This window comes from Phycomyces blakesleeanus, assembly GCF_001638985.1.
Source record: "Phycomyces blakesleeanus NRRL 1555(-) unplaced genomic scaffold PHYBLscaffold_2, whole genome shotgun sequence".
Taxonomy (NCBI): Eukaryota; Fungi; Mucoromycota; class Mucoromycetes; order Mucorales; family Phycomycetaceae; genus Phycomyces; species Phycomyces blakesleeanus.
Genome location: NW_017265135.1, coordinates 1,508,179 through 1,524,874, shown reverse-complemented (window position 1 = coordinate 1,524,874; position 16,696 = coordinate 1,508,179). Strand labels below are relative to the sequence as shown.

The window sequence follows — 16,696 nt, the reverse complement described above, 5'->3', positions numbered from 1 at the left end:
CTGGGCATCGATAGAATGATGTCTCACAGTGGCTATCGAGAAATATAATGATAATCAAAGTAATAAAAGATGAGAAACTAGACTCTCTTTTTTTTTCCAGGGGGGAGGTTTTTTTTCTTCTTCTTGCTTCTTTTGGTTTATATTCATAAGTAAACAAGTTGTTATATACCGTAGCTGTAACGGCCCCAGATAGAACAGGGCGATGATGCAAGCTTAATGGTCTGAACATTTGTAACTTGTCTTGGCATGGCCAATGCCATGCGAGCAGCATTAGCGCCAACAATACGTCTCGAGAGTGTAGGTAAAAGCATGGTTACTGGGTTTACATGTCATTCTCTCGCTCATTACTTCCTCCCCTTCAATAGCCTTTGTGACTCCTTTACTGTCTCGTGGCTTGGTATGACTCTAATATAGGTTATATCATGGGCTGGGTTGATGGCATAACTTTTTGATTCCACAAAGAGAAAGATGAATTGAAAAACTAAAAGACTAAAAGAAAGGAAGGAAAGAATGTGCATCCAAATGACATCTTTTTTATTGGTCTACAATTTCTAAGCTAATTACAAGAGAACACAATACTGTACTTTTACAAGATTTCAAATTTATCTATGTATTTTTCAAGTATTCTGCATTCATTGATTATTTTCTCGAATACACTAAAGTTAACCACCACTAAGTAATATTAATATAAATAATAGATAGATAGATAGATAGCTACACATACTTTTCAATAGGCATCCTGTACCACTCGTCTTTTGAAATAAATCAAATAAATATGTGTCTTGCTTTTGTTTTGTTTAAGCGAATTTAACTGAGGTCTTTAAGTTAATATGTTTTTTGGGACATATATGCAAATACCCAGGTATTGTGTGTAAGAATAAGTGAGATCGGGACAATACCCAGGGTACTTTATTACTTGTTGTTGTTGTTGCTGTTACTTTAATTACCAATTAACAGTTAATAACATTTCTGGAATATAGTTCCGAATTTGCAACAGCTTCTTTTATTTTTCTTTCTTACTGTGAAATGCGCGTGTTCTTTATTAGCATTCTTATGATTAACAACAAGAGCAACAAAAAGACTTGGTATCTTATTTCTTTGCATCGTTGTGTTTCATTTGTGTTTCCTTCAATTATGATGTAGACAATATATCAGGTTTTATATTTTATTTGATTTTTGGCTGTTTCTGTTGCTGATATTGTTGATGATGTTGATTGTATATGTTGGTGTGGGTATCGCGATCAGGGTCTGTTGTATGTTGTGATTGATACATTTTCATTGTAAATTTAATTTTATATTTCTACCTTTCTTTTATATATCTATATTTTTTCACAGGTCTTTTTTTTTTAAAAAAATCGATTTGTGTCTAAATTTTAGGTATATAATCACCAATAAATGAACAATTGGTGTGGACAGACTAAGAAAAAAAAAGTTCAAAATTAGTTCAGATACATATTAGATAAAATCAAGTGCTCTTAATACCATTTCTTTCATCAAAACCATGATCTTTTCCATCAAAATTAGCAATAAAAGAATACTAGCCAGTCAGAATCGTTTGAACTCTTTTTTTTTCCCTTTTATATGTGTATAGAGCTAAAAGTACCAATAATAAAAGACATCATCTTGGTTGTTTTGGTTAAAGGCTCAAGTGTAGTACCAAGATAAATATAAATCCAAGGGTATAAATAAATTAAAGTACCATAGCGTTTTGAGAAAAAATAAAGAAAGAAAGATGTGCTATATCAAAAGTAGAAAGAAAGAGTATTTTTAAAAAAAGCATACACATACATACTAGCCTAGAAATAAAGAAGGTTCTCCTGTTGAGACTCAGAAGAGTCTCTTTGCAAAAAGGAAAAAGAAGAAGGGTCAAGATGCTTCAACAGTCAGAACCATGCTTTAGATTAAGATTAAGATGACTAATCTACTTGCACCACAAAACACCTTTATCAGTTAAAGGGAAATTATCATTATTAATTAAATAAATAGATTATGGGTTATTTTATATATTTTTGATATATAAAAGGCAGTTGTGAATTATTAGGGACCAGATGTATTTATTAAATGCTTAACATCAAATCAAATTTGAGGTGTCAAGTTTAAAAAAAAAAACTCTCAAGATAAGAGGCAAAGTTATGTACAGCATTTCCGAACAATTTTAAAGTAAATATACTGTGAAATAAAATACTTTACTTAAGAGCATCTTATGCTTGGTATTTTCATTAGGCACTTCAGTTAATTGAGTAACTATAAAAGAGATATATATTAATATCACCATTCTTCTTCTTCTTGGTCAGAATATGTCTAGAGCTCCTCTTTGTCTTGAATGCTATTAAGAAAACACTCGCTTTTTTTTTGGCCTATTCTTTTTCACACAAAGTATTCTCATTATGCTTATCTTTGTGTACAATGCCTTATTTTAGGGTAAATTTTATCAACTAGCAAACATATATATATATATATATATATATATATATATACTTATTGAATTATAGATCAATTCTTTTTAAAATAAAAGAAGAAAAGGGTGACCTTTACATTACTTCTTTTGTGAAAAAAAAAAGTTCTCATAGATAATACACCTTTGCAAATGTAGCAACTCAGTTTTGCTTATTTGAAAGAACGATATTAATTTTCACTTTTTTGTATTATTCATTAGAAAGAAAAGAATATGTATATGATTGATTTACTAAGCCATATTGGATCTAAGGACATGGCGTGGCATGGCATGACAAGAAGAAAGACAATTGGATATATTACTATTATGGTAAAAAAACAGCAAAACATGTATTATACTGCCCATGTATGTGTAGGCGTAAATTGGATCTTTAGAATCCATAGATCATAGTTCAATCTCACCTTGTTTATTATATATATATATATCCATATAATTATACTATTTTATTCAGGTTTCTTGCCATGTTTGAGCTTGTCTTGGCCTGTCCTGATTTATAAGGGATTATACTATATTATATTATATATATAATAGACGTTTTGTTGAGTAATTCGGGTAACGTCAATGTGAATCAAAGTAACTCTCCTCCCCTTCTTTACAATCCATTTCTCTCGTTTGTTGAAATACCGGGAAATCCTCTTTTTGGTGTGTCTATGTATGTAGATATGTATGCATACATGCATGTCTATATCTATCTATATAAGTATATATCTCATGTATATTCGAGTGGCTTTGTTTCTTCTTCTTATTCTTCTGTTGTCGGTATTAATATTACTATTACTATTCTGCGCTGTAAAAGAAATATTACTTTTTATAGTATTCAAAAGAAGCAATCAATAAATTAACCAATTTAAAATAAAATTACGCAAAATTATTGGCCCAACCTAGTTTCGTCGACTGCATTTTGGACAAACCCCAATAAACTTTGAGCTTCAAAGCTATTGTCTTCTTTGTCACGAGAATTCAAAGACTATTTTATATTATTTCTGTATATGTTTGTGTGTCTGTGTGCCTGTGTGCTTGTGTATAGCTACTATGTATCTTTGTATACGGTTTTTCTTGTACACACTACACAAACATACAACTATGGTCAATATTAATTACTTGTTTAATTATTTAATTACTTGAATATTTATTATATAAAAAGCCTTTTTTTCTTTTTTGCTACTTTGTACTCTTTATTATGCTTATTAGTATACATTGGTACTACACACATATAAAAACATGGGGTGTGTAAAATAAAGATATTTAACATATGTATCAATGTTGATTTACTAGAGATGTGAACACAACAATTTAAACGTAATATATATATATATATTAGTCAAATAGATAATGTGGATATCCCAAATACAATGTATATGTATATACAAGGGCTCAACACATTTAGTGAATTAGGAACACATCATTAGGAAAAAGATTAAAGAGTAATTGATCAATGATAGCAATATATATATATATATCTTTATTGGTTTGGATGATAATGTTTTTATTGGATTTTATTGAATTGAATTTGTATTTAGATTTGGATTGTGTTGTTCTTTATCTATACTATGTATTAATTGTTTAATTCATAGCACAATATCTATTTCATTTGCTTTAGAAAAAGAAAAAGACACAATATATATAGAAAGGGTTGTGTATGTATATATTTGAATGAGAATGAGAGGGTAGAAAGATGATCTTTGTCAAAAAGGGAGGCAAGGGAAAGAAATATAAAATATAAAAAAAGGATTGTAAGAGAGCCGGTCTCCTCAATAAAAGTTATGAGAGATGCAAGTTTGTGGTAGTTGTTGTTGTTTTTTGGTTTTCGTTTTCGTTTTCTTTGTCGAGAAGAGGTAGCTGATTTAGATCAGGACCCACTTGATCTTTCCGACACCCTTGTTCATGTTTCCAATGATCTGCTTGAAGAGGACAGGAGTAAGATCAAGATCACCGCTCTTGCAGCCAGGGCAGGCATCGTTAATTGTGGCAGTAACAGACTTTCCAGTGGGACCGGTGATGCGGATCTTCTTGCCACACCACTTGCTCTTCTTGCTCATGTTGCCGTATTGGCTCTTGTTCAGGGCGACAATCTTGGATGAGGAGGATTCTTTTGGTCCACAGGCACCCCAGACACCACCTTCAGTCTCGGGAATGAACCATGTGGCAGTACCCTTGTAGGTTGTAGCTCTCTTTTCCAATGTGGTGTTGGAGTAGACGGGCTCGGCAATGTTGGAGACCAGCTCGGGAGTGTTGGCAACGGGGACAGGGGAGGGGGCGGCTACAGTCAATGTAGAGGCAAAGGCAACGAGGAAACCAACGATAGAAATGATGCGGACCATGTTTGTTATTTGAATTGAGATTTTAATTCGATGTAAGAAAAGAGAATTTATGAGCTTTAAAGCTTGAAAACGACCAGCGTTGGGAGATGAGTAGAAAGGTAAAGAGAAGAGAAGAGAGAGAGATGTGAATGTCAGATTCTATTGTTCTTCCGAGTCAAAGATGGGCTCCCTTTTATATGCACCGAAATTCAATCTGTTAATGTTTTTTTTCTGTTTTTGAAACACCGTGTGTGTAGCCAATTATGGGGGGGAGACCTAAGCGGGAATAAATAATCGATTGACTGATACAAAAAAAAATACCCATATGCTGAGTACACAGTAAGGTTTTTTTTTAATTTTTTTTTAGGAACTGGCTGAGGTACCGCAAGATATATTGGCTATCTAATAAGGAAGCTTCTCTTAATCCCCTACCAAAAATTGAGCAAAAAAAAATAGCTCAACAGCTTTCTCCGCTTTGATGCATTGACCAGTCCAGCCTTTTTGTCTACTATTTTGACTAGGTCTCTCTCACCCGACTTTGGTGTCTTTATTCTAAAGCAAGTAGGACTCTCCATTGAAGCCACACCACTCAACTCCGCATTCGTGCGATGGACCGTCTTCACCAGCGTTCAATTGTGCAATCAATCAAAAATAAAACATAGGGCTTCCGAGAGACAACGTCGACTTCCAGGTTTATTATAAGCACTAACCAAGAACCCAACAATACATATATAAGAAAAATAAAAACTTTCAATTGAACTGAATTGAATTGGATTTAATTGAATTGAAATGAAATGGTACAATAAAGACTGTTACATTATGTCTCTTTTACATATAAAGCTGCTTTAAGAATCACACAATCTTTACAACAACAAGACAAGAAAAGGCTCGCTCTAACTGTAAATACTTTGTAATTCCCAACTATAGTATCAAATATGACTGCAATTATCACCTCGTTGTCTTTTCCATTTCCTATCCCTGAATATACAGGCACAAATATAGGCTGGTTGGCAGGTTGGCAGGTTGACAGTAAAAGCGAGAAGTATATAGACCTCATAATTTATTCATTTTTTACATATATTCTTTCTAGCTATTGCTTCTTAGTGTGTATTCTTCAATTAGAATTTATACGACAAAATACACTATACACATAGACATAGACATAGACAGACAAGACTCTCGGTCGGCTTTGTCCGGATCTGACAGTAGGGTCGGAAACACAGAGAAAAAGGACCCACAACCATCTCAACAAAGAACGATCCGGTAGCCAACTGTCACACGTAGGACTCACTTAGCATGTAGACCTCTTGAGATACAGTCCAAAAAGATAGAGAGAGAGAAGTGTCTATTTGATGATCTGTCTTTCAAGGGGTGTATTTTTCTTCGTTATTATTGATTATTTATTTTTTGTCATTGTGTGATGAAAATCAGGATTAACAGCGCCACCCACCCAAACATATTATATATATAATTTATATATAATGTTGCGCGGTGATCAGCTACATGTCTTAATAATGGTAAATCGACATCAAGACAGTGGCTTTATTTGGCCTACTACCCAGACTTTTCTTTTCTTTTTTTTCTTTTTTTTTTATCTCTCCGTCTTTCGGTGGACGGTATCACCATAGCTTTACTTGGGCAAGCAAAAAGGAGCGCCGCTCTTCAATATACGTTTTTGTGTGCTTATAGACAAAGGCTAGAAATATGTTACTTGCCTATAGACCGTCTTTCATGATTTCTTTCATTTTTTATTTTTTATTTTTTTGGTATTTAATTATTCTATAGTTGAATTTTTGAAACAATCTTTTTTTTTTCTTCCTTATTCTTCATTTGGTTGTTTCAATTAAATGCTTCTTTTTTATTAAAAAAAAACTCGTTTAACACCATAGCAACAACAAGAGTCTGTCATTCTACGTGGGGCTAAAGAGGATTACGTCGACAATCGGACCTTTGTACTACTTCCATTGAAGGAGTCTTTTTCTCTCTCTCTCTCTATATATATATATATAATATTCTTCGTTTATTATTATAATAATTATAATAATGGATATTTTATTTTATATTGTTGTACCTTTTGTACTGTATAATAGTAGTAATGATGGCAATGATAATTATTATAGATATAGGTACTTTCTCTTGGGACACTCACACAAAGAAAAAACAGAGACGGGATGAAAAGGATGCTTTGGATCCGACAAAGATGGTGTAAATAGCCAAACGCTTCTCAATTATTATTATTTATATGCTGTGAATATATATATATTAAATGATACACCTCTTTCTATTGAACCATTCCTCCAGATAAGCACACCAGTATTGTATACATACTCATTAAAATATATATATATCATCTTTATTCTCATTCTTTTTTTCTCTTTTTTTCTTTCTTTCTTTATGTCTATCTACCTGTAAAATTATTATTATTTTTTGTGGAGCCACACCAGCCTATGCAAAAAGAGGACAAATCCCGAACATCCACATGGAGATTGTTGTGGGCCCATTTGTTGTATTACACCCGTACGACGAATCTTGCACACTGAACTACAGAGCTTTTTCTTTTCTCTTGTTTTGGTGATTCTGTCCTACGCCATGCGCACGTATGTGTGTTTGGATGTCTGTATGGACGTAAACTGGAATCTGAATCGGCTCGGTACCTCGTCCTTTCCGAAGAGGAATGGGTACGGTAACTCTGAGTAATTTTTTTTTCAAAAAAAAAAAAACAAAAAAAAAACATCATAGTGAGTAAAAATAATGAAATAATTAAATAATGAAATGATGAATTAGTGAGAAAAGGTATCAGAGGTTACGCATCAAATTGGACAAAAAAAAACAAAAAGAAGAAGAAATAGGTGCGTTGTTCCGATTACTCTCCTCTAAATCTATGTCCTTATTTTTCGTATTATCTTTAAGTATATATTTTTTACGCTGTTTTTCTTTGCTACCCCTGTAAATAATGCTAGTAATGATACTAAAAAAAGTCATAATGATATTGTTCTGCTTTAAATGTGTGGTTTCTGTTCTTTTTAACCAACTTTGGCCTTTTGGTTTGGCGTATTTTAGTCTTGCAGAAAATGTGCCTTGAGCTAAGTATGAAGTATAAACGAGGGTGATAGACACGCTTATTTAGTTTCGATGCAAGTTACCTGGGTACTGGAGATATTTTCTTTAAAAAAATAAATAAATGCTATATTTGATATCAGGAAACATCTAATAACTATTCAAAATTCCAATCATTCAATACAATTTATTAATGAATTAAGGTATATAGCTCTTTCCTTTTAATATATAAAAATTAAAAATAAAACAGGCTATAAAAATATATATATAATTTGTTCCTGAACTACTTTAGCTATCAAAATATTCAACATTCAATTTTTTTTTAATTCGTTTATTTGAAATTCATTATAAGCAAATCCCTATAAAAATTGAAACAATCTCGACCCATATTTTTATTACTATTATTAAGAAATATGATATGATATATCGTTATTTGCTTCCGTGAATTATCAAACACAAAAAAAATAACAAATCATTATGTTGTGTCGGCAAGGTGGCGAGAATCTGCCGAAGATACGGATTATAGATCAGATCTTAACCATACAGAGTAAAAATCTAATTAATTAATTAAGAAATAAATAAATAAATAAATAAATAAATAAGTTATAGTACCTTGAAGGCAGAATCTTATTTTACAGCCTATACCATTAATACCTAGTACTTCTTTTCTTTAACTTTCATTCTTGTATATGGCTATATGCTTAATGAGCTAGTTGCCAATTCTATCATTCCTTCTCTTCCTTCTGTACTTCTTCCCTTCCTTCCTTCCTTCCTTTCGCTCTATTTAAATCGATATATTTCCGAATTTCCTTATTCTATTACTTTGTACCATACAAACCACTGACTCATATGGATATTTATTTCTTCTTTTGGCTAATTGTTTTTTCTTTCTTTATAGTTCTAAAGAAGCTTTACTAACTTGCAACACAAATATTCCAAAACAAGGCAATTTATTTAGCTTTTTTTTCCCTTTTTTTTTCCAAGTGTTTCATCTTTAATACTCAGTCAAGTGCAGTACAGGGCAGCGCAGTAACATTTACACACACAAAAATATATATAATATTTTTGTCCTGTCTTGGCCTGACCCACATTGGTCTGTCCTGTCCTGTCTTGCCTTGTCTTATTTGTGTGTACTTGCATTCTGTAATCTCATTAAAGGATGCAGAATATCCAAAAAACAAAAAATTACTCTTATTGTTACTCCTTATTATCAATATTACTTAAGCAAAATGCACCTGAATATTAAAGCTTCAACCAAAAGAAAAATATTATAACACTCAACAACTACTTTATTCAAGTGTTTATTAGACTTGCATAAATAGTTGGCTCATGTCCGTGCGAGTACACAAAAAAATGCATTCTTTGATCCACACACACACACACACACAACAAGATAAGAGTACACAAGTATGCACAACTATACACAAGCATACAAGCTTTTCTTACTCTCAATCTTTCTTTCTTTTGCTCTTTCTTTGGTGGTACTTACTATCTTGTTCTATTCCCACACTCTACAGCTCAAAAATATTAAGCAAAATTCTCATAAATATATCCCACGAAATATAATATTATATTCTCCTTGAATAGACTTTCTTTTACTCTATTTTATTTTAGCTTTGTTTAAAAAAGGGACCTTCCTAGTAAAGAAGGGCAGGTGAAAATAAAGATTTCTTGGAAGAAAAAAAATGGGGGGAAAGTTTATAGAAAGCCACAGGTACCAGAGCTACCAGAGGTACTAGAGGTACCAGGCCCTGTACACACACACACACACACACACTCGCGCGTTTATATATATATAAAAATAAAATAAAGTACTCCAAGTATATTCCCGTTCTATCTTACACTAGGAAGCTTCTATTGTGAGAACCAGTAACTGTAATCTTATTTGAAATCAAACGAAAAAAGAAAGAAACAAAGAAACAACTACACCAATTACCTTTCTCTTTCTTTCTTTCTTTTTCTTTTCAACGTTTACTTTGCTGTTTCTTTGTTTCTATCTAACTTGATGTAGATTGTCTGAGTGAATTGACCAATGTTACCATGTAATTAACTGTTGGATCGTATATCTATTACAATGAATTTCAATATAAAGTAATGATTCACATGGACTATGGTTATATTTTGGAAAGTAGCGGTGGACAAGTCTAATCCGTTTTCATGGAAAACCACGCGAGATTTCTTCCACGTTTGGTAGACGCACAAACAGCAAAAGAAGGAATGGTCAAATAACAATAGTAATAAATACAATATAGACCAGTAATATAAAATAAGCAATAGCAGTAATCAAGACAGTTTGTCCAATCAGAAAGCCAAAAAAAAAAGAGAGAACAAAGGCAATTGCTTCGTTTCTTTATCTATCTATCTATATAGAAAAGATGATTTAAACCACATTGGATTTAAACCAACCATATCTATTATTTTAACAGTAAGAATATATATATAGAAAATGAACATTCGATTGTATCTGATTATGATATATTGGCTTTAAAAGGAAGAGAATAAAGTAATTGGTTGGTTTCTATTCGATCCTCTGTTTCCCCCATCCCCCCCAAAGAGAAATAATGAAAAAAAAAATGGTTAGTCAGTTGGAGAAATTGAGTGAGAAATTTAGTGAAAGACACAATGAAAGTGAAAGTACTAATGATAATGAGGGTACCTGAACCAATAGTAACATATAGATGTGATTTATTATACTTCAAAAAGGAATTAATCAAATAAACTTGCAATATAGCGTGACCTCTTGAGGAACATTCCTGCCTTATTTTATTTCATTTTATTTTAAATAAAATAAAATCTATTACAAAAAATCATCTGTATTAATTGATTACTACAATTATCACCGTTACTAACACTGAGAGGGGGGTACTTGTGCTGGCACTGGTACTGTAACCATCATTGTAACTACCATTGTATGTTAATATTCAGCAGCAGAAAAGAAAATTAATTTAATTTTAATTTAATTTAATTTTAATTAATTTTGATCGAATGTGAAAGTTTTATTACATCAATGAAAAAATAAATAAATAAAAATATATAGTAATTATGCAAGCAACATCTACAAATCTATACAAAAAAATATACTCTGTCAGAATTTCAGATATTATTTTGGCTAATTCTGTAAAAAGCTAAAGGTGGTTAAGTACTGTGCGTCCTTATGCACAATATAATCCAATTCATAACACTAATAGTAAAAAGAAACTTGGCTTAGACCAGAAACTAATATATGTATATAGTTGATCATAACAGCAATTAAACATAATAAACATAATAAACAAAAAAAATATGCTCCGTAGAGCGTTCCATCTCAGAAGTTTAGTGTCATCCTTGTGCAGGGGCCATGCTAATCTTCTCTGTATCGTTCCAATTTTAATATGTGACAGAGGTGCAAGCACTTGTCGACTAAAGTAAATGTCCCAAAATTCTATATATATGCATTTATTTTCCGCTTTACAAAAGTTGTGGGTTTATACATATATACGTTTTATTATACTTTTTAACATCATTATTTATATATGCAAAACCTAATGTCAATAACCTGCGAGTAAATGCCCAACTTTAATACAAAATTATAATTTAGTTATAACAATACATGGTTTTTCTTGCTGGTATGCATAGATCAGAATATATTTTATGTGTATTAATGTGAGTGAGCGAGTTGGAAGAGCACTGTAAAAAAAATAAGTGCATTAGAAAGTAACAGCCATACTACTTTATCTCGTAAATTATTAGACATTTTCAATATTTTTTTATAATAATATCTTGTATACAGATTTGTATTATCTTTAGTATCCAAATAAACGCTGTATTTAATATCATTTTTAATATGTTTTAAAAAAGAAACAAATAAACCTGTTTTCTCTTTCTTTATAGTATTCAGAGCCAAATAAACGCGTAAATTTTTTTTAACACTAACCCACTACACACATAGCTACGATATTTCTTTTTTGAAAATAAAAAGTTATCATAAATATATGTTTTATTGTATTTTATTTTCATTTATATTATTTGAATAAAAAAGATACCAAATCATTGATAAGATTAAAATGATTTAATCAAAACCAAGAGGTGACAAAAAATTATGATTAGTCTCCTTAGTGTCCCGCAGCCACGGAAATCTTTAGTAAAAGGCGAAAGATTTATCCGATCTGATTACAAGACAGAGACAATGGAGAAAAAAATTAGAGGGTAAGAAATGGTCTCTATTTATACTTTTTGGTTTGCTTCAAAAAAAATAATAATCGGAAATTGAAAGCCTTTGAAAAAGAAGTCATGAACCAAAGTCAGTCACATAAATTTTTAATTCCATTAATTTATTTTATTTTATTTTATTTTATATGAATTGGAGAAAATAAACAAGTTCAGTCACAAATACGCACTACAGAAATAATATAGTGGGAATAGAATAGAATATATATATATATTTATATAGCACATTCCATTAGTTTCACCCCGCGTATTATTTACACCCACCCACGCATATATAATATTATTTTCGAATTTCATATCCCTACACTATAGTCCTCTCGCCCCCTCTTCTTTCCACCTTTTCTCTCTCTCTCTCCTCCCTTATATACATATATCCTTTATACGCTACCGACATATTGGTTTATTTTATTTTATTATAAATAAATAAATAAATAAAAAGTAAAGTAAAATACAATACAATATATTAGTATGTTACGTCAGAAGTTTGGAGACTTGTTTCGCACTTTACCCCGTCACCACCGTGCCGTTCAGCGTGCAACCTTTGCCACCCACCCTACGTTTTCAACCGTAGATGCTGCCGAAGTACAAAAGTTTAGCGACAAGTCAGCCGAGTGGTGGGACCCTGAGGGAGAGTTCTCTATGCTCCAGCTACTCAACCCACCCAGAGTTGCATATGTACGCGACCAACTAAACACAAATCCAGCTCGTCCATCAAAGCCCTTTGAAGGCTTGCGTATGTTGGATATCGGTTGCGGTGGAGGTCTTTTGTCAGAGGTACATATATATATACTACCAATACTATTGTGTTGAATATAAATACCCCATTAAGACAGACAGAGAAAGAGAGATGTGTTCTAATCCAGAAAATAATACTTATATATGTATTGATGACATCCACAAAGTCTTTGTGTCGCCTTGGAGGTACTGTGGTAGGCGCAGATGCTTCTGGAGACAACATCAAAATGGCAAAACTTCACTCACGTAAAGATCCAATGTTGTGGAAAGGACCGGGCAAGTTGGATTACAGACACACCACAGCAGGTAAAAAGCACTTCATCTAGGTAAAAAAAAGTAATAATACTATTACATATACATACAAAGAAAGATAGAAAGTGTGTGAGAGATCGAGACACATTGGACACAAAAGTAAAATTTAAAGTAAAGAGGTTGCGAGGGTAGAAGGAACACATTGATTTGTTTATTAGTATCATTATCATTATTCTTGTTTTTTTTTATTTGGTGTATATATATATATGTGTGTGTGTATGTTGTGTATGTACAATGTTATATAGAGGATCTACTGGCAGCAGAAGAGAGCTTTGATGTAGTATTGGCCATGGAGATCATTGAACATGTCAACCAACCTCTGGATTTCTTGCGTACATGTGCTCAACTCACTCGTCCTGATGGCCGCCTGTTTTTGTCAACCATGGGACGGACGCCGATTGCTTATGGACTGACCGTCCTGTTGGCTGAGGACATCCTTGGCTTGGTCCACAAGGGCACCCACGACTGGAGCAAGTACATCAAGAGCAAAGAACTAATTGATGCAGTACACTCCTTTGGTCAGGAGTGGGTGGTTGAGAGTGTCCGGGGTATTCGCTGGGACCCAATTCTGCGCAAATGGCATGTATTTGAGCAAGAGGGAATGGTGGGCATTGGTGGATTCGAGAGCTTAGAGGTCAATTATATTCTCTCTGCCAGAAGACGAATCATCACACAAGAAACGTTGGTTGCATAATATAGAAAATGTTTTTATTTTATTTTATATTAATATTATGTGTATATTAATTGATTGATTGATTGGTTTTTTTTTAAAAAAAAAAGGGGGGGGGGGGGGTGGAGGGAGGAAGATAGAAATAAAATAAAAAAAGGATAAACTATATAATGAAAATAATAAGAGAGAGAGGGATAGAGAACTCCTTATTATTATTGTTGTTGCTGTTGTTGTTGCTGTTATATGTGCGTATATATATATAAAAAGGGGGATGGTTATTTGTTTGTTTTGGCTTATTGTGCGACTGCTGTAGTTGTTGGGGCAGGTGGGGCAGGTACATTTGCAGATGGTGCTGGTACTGATACTGGTACGTGTGCCTGCGTTGATTTTGGTGCTGATTTTGCCACTGATTCCAGTGTTTGTACCGGTGTCTGTGCTGGTGTTTGTGCTGATGCTTGTTCTGGTACTGGTGTTGTCGGTGTTGTCGGTACAATAGTGGGAGTGAGTCCAGGAAGGTCTGTTTCACTTCCCTTTTGAGAGATGTTCGTCTTGAGACGGTTCATTGCTCTCACAGCACCAACCACGCTTTTAAGTTTTCTGCGTGGGTTAAAGTTCTCGCGCACGGTTTCCAAAAGATCGACCTCGGGCATATCCAAGCTGTTGAGCCACTTATCTTTAAGTGCTTCTACTGCAGTGGGACGCTTGTCTGCGTCCAAAGTAAGCAATTTTTTGATAAAATCCTTTGCTACACACAATAAAGTAAAAAATAAAGCATGATATTATATGTATATATACATATTTAAGGCGTGAGATTAATGAGCACATTTATCGGTTGTTTATCGTACCTTCTTGGGATACGTTGCGCCAGTAACGTTCATGGAATTCATATCGAGCGTGTATAATCTCATCCACTAATTCCATTTGATCGTCTGCTTGGAATGGCTGATAGCCACATAGCCTGATAGATATAAATATAGATTGTTATAATGGTTATTATTATCAGCCAAGTCTTTTATCAATAAAGCGAAATTATATGAGCCAATTACTTACAAAGTGTACGTGATTACTCTAAAAAGTCATGATGAGATTAGTATTAGTATTATCATAATCATAGTAACAGTCATCTTTATTTACCCTACGGCCCACATATCGATGGCTGTCCCGTATCCTTTTTTCAAAAGGACTTCTGGTGCTACAATAATAAAGATGTATAAATATATATTTGGTTAATCGCATGTTCCGTTTTTGCTGCCCAATCACTGAACCGATCAATTTGGTTATTTATTATTTCTTTGACTCACCAACATATCCAGGGGAGCCACATACTGTGTGAAGAGGAGAAGAGGTCTCATCGGCCATCTTGGCAATACTTTTTTTTAAAATATATATATATATATATAAATGGGAATTGATTAGATTTAGTCTGATTCATTATTACTACCATAGCATACATATATAACTACATACCCAAAATCACAGATAACAAGTTCTGCATTTGCATCGGGCGTCTTGAAGAGAAGATTCTCAGGCTTCATATCTACCAATACATATATATATATATATATTAGATCAGTATACTATATAATTGATTGCTTGATTGCTTGATTGATTGATCTTTTGATCTTTTGATCTTTTGACCGGTTGATAGATCAATTGATCTTATTTTTGGCCCTAACCTCGATGGACAATCTTGTTGGCATGTAGGAACTCCAATCCATTCAACACAGATCGAATCACAGCAGTCTAAAGAAGAGAATCAAATCAATTGAAATTCAAATATTATTAGTATTAGTATTATTATTTTTTGATTCAGGCACAAAAAACAAAAAATAAGATACTATTCATTGACTACAATAAAGAAATGTATATTTAAATTTATATACTTACAGCATCCTTTTCCGTAAACTTTCCGCGTTCAAATAGCCTGTCAAACAGTTCACCACCTGTTGCACTACATAAAATGAAAGCCACCAGTAGATACACACGTATGTTCGTACGAAAATCAGCCACTGAAGCCTTTTCTTGTTTGGAATCCCAAAATAATAATAACAATTAAAAAATAAAAATAAAAATAGCTTGGCTTACAGTTCAAAAACCAGATAGAATTTCTCACTTTTCAGAAAATATCAGAAAGAAAGAAAGATTAGTCAAATTTTTCTTATAATAATGATAGTAATATTACTCTTCATTACTGTGATCTATCCATTTGATTCACAATTGCTGTAGTAAAACTAACAATTGGATTCTCATGGGTCTTTCTTACCGAGATTCAAACCAATCGTAAAATCCAATCACATTGGGGTGCTCTAATCCTTGTAATACTTTCATTTCTGCATAGACCATATCATAGTGTCCTTTGACATTGCGCTTCGGGATCACCTTTACAGCAACATCTTTGTCGTCACTCAATCGTTTGGCATATTTGACAGAACCAAAGGAGCCACTGCCTATAATGAATAAACAAATAAATAAAATAAAATAAAATAATTGTTGATATTACCAAGTAGATGTCCAAACTCATATGTTTTCTTCTTCTCATGTGATTCTGGCTGTTGAACACCACCATGAACAATCATGTCAAATGTCTTGAATAGTCCCATTTCGAATAGATTCAAGCAATCTCCAAAAAGAAATACGTATAGAGGAAGAAGAAAAGGCAATAAAAGGAAGTTGAAGAATAAAATAAAATCAAGGAAATAAAGTTTGTTTTTTTTTGAAGATAGAAAATTGAGAAGGAGAAAAAAGGAGAAAGGAAAAGGAAGAAGAAGAAAATAGGGTAAATCTTGGCTCAGCTTATTTTAACTGACATAAAGCAACAGTGTATTTGTGCTTAAAAATAGATTGATTTTATGATCACAGGGTTTAAGATATTGCTCAGTTGGCTATCTAGTCTTCGGGATTGTACCGGAACTTTGAACCTTTTTCTTGATGTTCATTCTTGACATCTACAATATATATATA

At 32.8% G+C, this 16,696-nt stretch overlaps 4 protein-coding genes across 4 annotated transcripts; 2 read left to right on the top strand and 2 right to left on the bottom strand.

Annotated features, from left to right (window-relative positions):
• Positions 1-3,887: 3,887 nt before the first annotated feature.
• On the bottom strand, positions 3,888-4,907 carry PHYBLDRAFT_75552 (hypothetical protein). Its single transcript, XM_018443070.1, has one exon. The coding sequence runs from the start codon at positions 4,774-4,776 to the stop codon at positions 4,300-4,302; it is 477 nt and encodes a 158-aa protein (XP_018297589.1). The 5' UTR covers positions 4,777-4,907; the 3' UTR covers positions 3,888-4,299.
• Positions 4,908-5,690: 783 nt separating this feature from the next.
• PHYBLDRAFT_139581 (hypothetical protein) lies at positions 5,691-6,022 on the top strand (the record flags this gene model as incomplete). Its single annotated transcript, XM_018430249.1, has 2 exons — positions 5,691-5,784; positions 5,910-6,022. 2 exons carry the CDS (start codon positions 5,691-5,693, stop codon positions 6,020-6,022), a joined length of 207 nt encoding a protein of 68 aa, XP_018297588.1.
• A 6,518-nt stretch (positions 6,023-12,540) lies between these two features.
• Positions 12,541-13,651, top strand: PHYBLDRAFT_100837 (hypothetical protein; the record flags this gene model as incomplete). The annotated part of the gene is made up of 3 exons (XM_018427606.1): positions 12,541-12,792; positions 12,921-13,059; positions 13,311-13,651. Coding segments are annotated over 3 exons (732 nt in total), but the record flags the coding sequence as incomplete, so codon positions are not given.
• Positions 13,652-14,256: 605 nt separating this feature from the next.
• Positions 14,257-16,465, bottom strand: CaMK5 (calcium/calmodulin dependent protein kinase; the record flags this gene model as incomplete). The annotated part of the gene is made up of 11 exons (XM_018439910.1): positions 16,236-16,465; positions 15,999-16,182; positions 15,821-15,847; positions 15,623-15,686; positions 15,412-15,478; positions 15,203-15,272; positions 15,037-15,104; positions 14,870-14,927; positions 14,786-14,803; positions 14,581-14,693; positions 14,257-14,480 (listed from the first exon to the last, which is right to left on the bottom strand). Coding segments are annotated over exons 1-11 (993 nt in total), but the record flags the coding sequence as incomplete, so codon positions are not given.
• Between the last annotated feature and the right edge of the window lie 231 nt (positions 16,466-16,696).